The 4,949-nt window shown below is 40.5% G+C and overlaps 1 protein-coding gene across 1 annotated transcript; it reads right to left on the bottom strand.

Moving 5' to 3' along the window:
* Positions 1-2,998: 2,998 nt before the first annotated feature.
* Positions 2,999-3,813, bottom strand: LOC145990221 (E3 ubiquitin-protein ligase MARCHF2-like). Its single transcript, XM_083125895.1, has one exon. It carries the CDS (start codon positions 3,637-3,639, stop codon positions 3,049-3,051), a length of 591 nt encoding a protein of 196 aa, XP_082982021.1. The 5' UTR covers positions 3,640-3,813; the 3' UTR covers positions 2,999-3,048.
* Positions 3,814-4,949: the final 1,136 nt, after the last annotated feature.

Raw genomic sequence — 4,949 nt, 5'->3', positions numbered from 1 at the left:
AGCAGTGGTGTAGTGCCCACGTAAGGCTTGTAAGTCCACCTTACAAGTTGATATTATTGAAGAAAACTTATTTCAATCTCGTATTTATCGCTTGAACACACATAGCAATAATATCAGACTGCAAGTAGAACTTTTAACGAAACAATTGAGGACTTATTTTGATTCGAGTTGTTTCTCTGTAAGGATTCATAAGAGGACTTACGTGTGGGTGAATGGAAGAAACGATTTGGACTCGCCCATGATGGGTGTGTTTCCTTACTTCGTAACTTCTAAACCATTGACATTCTCATGCATATGTAAGGCACCTTCCTCACTATTTGTTACACATTTAGCAGAACAGACGCTTGTAGCAGACACGCGAAGGCAAGTGATAGAGAGAGAGGGGGGGGGGGATTCAGTGTTTTTTATTAGCCAGCCATTACAGTATTTTGTGTAACATGGAAAATTGCACAAGTTTCAAGAGTGAGTGAAAATGAGTGTGTGGGTGTGTAGTTGAATCGGTTTTAAAACAACCCTTTTCGTCTTTGACATTCGCATGTAAACAAGACGTCCTCAACAGATGTAGGCTGACACCATAAATGAAAGACTTGAAATAGGAGAGAAAAGGAAAAGGTATGTACAGAGTTCAAACATCGTGGTACGATCGGAACAAATGGCTTTGTGTTGGAAATTGAGTATGCTCATACTTGACTTAGATTCAAATAGATTCTATTTAGTTAAAATATATCTTTAGGTTTTCTTTATCCAATATTCAGGTCAGGTTTTTCTAAGGAAGCCTTACACCTTTTATAGAATCACACTACACCACTGGAAGGAAGTTTTATTTCTTTTTCTGTGCTTGGAAGAAGTGAAACCTTCTGAAATCTACAGCAGAATGAAGGTTCAGTACGGAGACAATTGTTTAAGTGAGGGGAGAGTGTATGAATGGAAACATTTAAAGATGGAAAAAGAAATGTCAGTGACGAACAGCAGAGTGGGAGGCCAGTTTTTGTAGCAACTGAGGTAGTGAAACAGAAGATCAACCAGCAAATCTGTTCATTTAGTACACTCTCCCCTGACTTAAAACAATTGTCTCTGTACTGAACCTTCATTCTGCTGTAGATTTCAGAAGGTTTCACTCCCTCTGACCACAAAACGTGAATGCACTTCGTTGCTCTTCTATGGTGCAAGTCAACAGTGGATGGACCATGTTGTACGAGCTACTGGGCAGGCACATATTGCTCGATCGTCACGGCACCTTTATGGTGTATTGCTAAAGAAACCATTTTGAGTCCCGAAATACAAATTTTCATTGTGCATAAATCTCCATGAAGTTTAGAATAAAATTCCTGTTACTTAATGACTTACCCTCGTGTAAAATACACCTTGAATTTTGCTGTGCATGCATGCTGAATGGTCTTTCTTCTAAGTTCAGCTGTAATTTTCTGCTGCACTTTCTAAGTTGCATAATATTATGAAGTTAATGTCAAGTTTGGATGTCCCAAGTGCCTAAATTCATAACAACTGAAGCAGTACAATGTTCACTTTGTCACATGGTCACTTTCATATTCACTTGCGTCACTAGCACACACCTGCATGTCCTCCCCTTCTCCACTAACCTACTTCCATATAATATCTTAATTTGCTCTCTGTTTTGATGCTTTGACGAAGTAAAATAAACCAAATCAAATTCACATTAACCTGACAAAGTGAAACTGTGCTCTGAAAAAATTCCCCCTTCCCACAACACAGGATGTAATCTGGCCTTCCTTATCAGATGTGAGGGGCCTCCCCGATGGCACAGTGGAAGCATCGTTGCCTTGCAATCAAGGGTTCCTGGGTTTAATACCAAGTGGAGCACATAAGTGGTTCAGAACCCACTTTAAACTGTAGGTCCAGTCCTGATTAGCCTTACTGTGCATAAAGTTGACTTAAAACATCAAACATCAACTCAATCGATCAAATTATCAGATATAAGCATCTACCGGGTGTCCGAGAAGTGTTTGTATGAAAACAAAAATTAATTGTATCCACTATAGGCAACATAGACATGAAAAAATAGTACCAAAATGTTCGGGAACTATTCAAGTTTTTTTTGTTTCAGATTTCTGTACCGTTGCAGTAGTGTAGCAGTGCCAGTGTCCAGCAAACTGGAAATGTACACAAATCAGAAAAAGGCTGAGTGTGTCCTGTGGTTTCACGAGAGCAGGTCACAAAAAACAGTGCAGAGACAGTTTCAAACATCGTGCGTATCTGGGGTAAAGAGCCCCCTCATGAGGTGAGGAAGTCGACCATGGGCAACCCGAAGGTAAACGTTTGGTGCACGCTGCTGCATGACAGAATAATCGAACCATTCTTTTTCTGTGAGGACACCGTAACATCTGGAGTGTATCTCGACATGTTGCAATTGTTTGCTGTTCCTCAATTGCTAGAATACCACCCAGATGTTATCTTTCAACAAGACGGTGCACCGCCACATTGGAGTCTGGAGGTTCGTTCCTACCTTGAACAGACATTTCCTGGAAAATGGATTGGTCGAGATGGACCGACGGCGTGGCCTGAACGATCTCCAGACATAACCCCTTTAGATTTTTTCTATGGAGTTATGTGAAAGACAATGTCTACAGAACTCCTGCATCTGATCTTGCAACTCTGCAACAACGGATAACCCAAGTCATCACATCAATCCCTCCTTTGATGTTGGCTAATGCATGGCGAAAAGTTGAATTTCGACTAGATGTACTCCGTGCTACCAAGGGTGCTCACGTGGAGATTTATTGATTTATTTCCTATTGCCAATAAAACTTGAATAGTTTCCGAACATTTTGGTACCATCTTTTCATGTCTATGTTGCATATAGCGGATACAGTTAATTTTTGTTTTCATACAAACACTTCTCGGACACCCGGTATATTGTTTGAGCCTGCAAGGTAACCTTATGATATGTCTATATTAGATATTTTTGCTGCATACATAATAACATCCCAAGCAACGATCAATAATCATAGTAAAAGTAGATCCGAAAAGTGTACGCACAGTCTTAGCTACACAAAACATCATGATGTTAGTTCAAGTTTTATTGGTCCTCGTGTCACCTCCTTGATTAGGCAATATCCTGACCACCATGTGTCGTCTTCTCCAATTCTGAATGTTGTGAGCATGGTGCTTGGTAGCCATAGCAACTGCAATGGCATAGGAAAGGAACAGCACAGACACTATCAAGAGCAGCCCTATGCCAGTGGTGTAGTTGGACTTTTGCACAGACTCCTTGGCCCTAAGGTAAGCCACTGCTCCCCAGACACACAAGTACCCACAGAAGGCCACCAGGATTGTGAGGAAGGAGAACATGACGAAGTCCCACATGAAATGAGTCCTTTCTGTCACCGATGCTGGGTCCTTGAGAAAGGCCAAAAATGATCTCAATGGTCCGTAACTGTATGTAGATTCGGTGACAAATATAAAACCACAGAGCTCACAACTTCTTGTGTTGGACTCCTCCAGCCACCTTTCCAGGCATGACAGATGCACGAGACCCATTGTTCCTGTACAAATGCAGGGTGACATCAGAGGCTCCATTGCACTTCCGTCGTAACAGATTCTGCACAGTATCTCTTCTTCTTCCTCTGCTATTTGTACAACTACTTCTGGACTGCCATTCATAGCCTTCTGCTTATCCTTGTTAATTTACCACCACAGTGTTTCCTTTAGCAACTTATCTACTTTCTTGATTCTTTGAGCACTTTGTTTCTCTTCAGCCTCTATATCTCCACTATTTGAATTACTTACTCCTAGCCTTTTAAAGTCTCGAACAAATGTAGACATGCTAAAAGCTAGTTTCCCAGATAGCTCTGCCAATCATTGTTACACATTCTTAACGACAGTCTAACACAACAATGAAACCATATTGAGTCATGAACAATAAAATTATAGCTAAGTTAAGTCATATTTGCTTCCAACATTTCAAGAGCATACAATACTCATATCATCAGAGGATATGTAATGATTATAAGAGCAATGTATGTCTTGAAAGTTGCAAGCAAATGACTGAACCTTGCTGAGAACACTTGTTTGCATCACATTGCCAGAAGACAATCTTAAAAATCCAAACTTTCAATCCATATGAAAATTGAATGAATTAAAACTTTTGGGTGCATGGCCATGTGATCATTTTGCACCCTTCAGACTTATCTAAAATTATTACCTGAAAGTTCAAAAGGGGGGTTGTACAGTCACTGACAGTGGCGGAGCGTGACCTTTCCAACAGTGTAAGCCTAGCATGACGAAGGCTATTTCCCATTGTGGTTATTTTTTGGCTGACATGGTTAGTGATTTATCCACACACATCGACCCCCGACCCCCCCCCCCATTTTTTTCAGAACACTTCCCTGGAATTTTTCACCAAATTAAAAATTCTGGATATCTGATAATTAAGTCAGTGTTATTCCTATCACAATGAGTAACATAACGATAAAAAATATGCAAAGTTAGATATAATGAATAATAATAATAATAATCAAACGAAAACAGAAGGAAACAGAAAAGTGCTGAATACTTTTTACAACCGCATAACCAAGTATCAGCTCCGTATCATGAATCGCAAAATCGGCGCACTTTATTTTTCGTTTCTGTTACTATGTCTGCTAGAGAAGGAAGGGGTGGGCCTACCTATATCCACAAGTTTCTTCTTGGCAGCAAAATCCTTGCTGGACAACGGCGTCTTCAACAAGTTCTCCACCCCACCGCACAATCACACTCATTTTATTCCATAATGCACTTCACTACTGTATTACACCACAGCACAGGGACGACAGTCCGCTTTTCAATAGATGGAATTCGCAAAAGCAATACCTCGAGACTTTAACAAACACACAGCAAGAAGGGGAAAACAAAAAGAGACCAGATCCAAAATCGGTCACTGCTCAAAGCAGTGATCTTTCGGACTGTGAGGGGAATATCCCTTTCCCTCTCTT

Source organism: Lepisma saccharinum, chromosome 7, assembly GCF_977018435.1.
Source record: "Lepisma saccharinum chromosome 7, izLepSacc3.1, whole genome shotgun sequence".
NCBI lineage: Eukaryota > Metazoa > Arthropoda > Insecta > Zygentoma > Lepismatidae > Lepisma > Lepisma saccharinum.
The sequence above is the reverse complement of the archived record's forward strand: the minus strand, read 5'-3'. Positions and strand labels throughout refer to the sequence as shown.

Coding starts and splice junctions, on each gene's coding strand:
- LOC145990221 (XM_083125895.1), bottom strand. CDS start 3,639: ATGAATGGCAGTCCAGAAGTAGTTGTACAAATAGCAGAGGAAGAAGAA.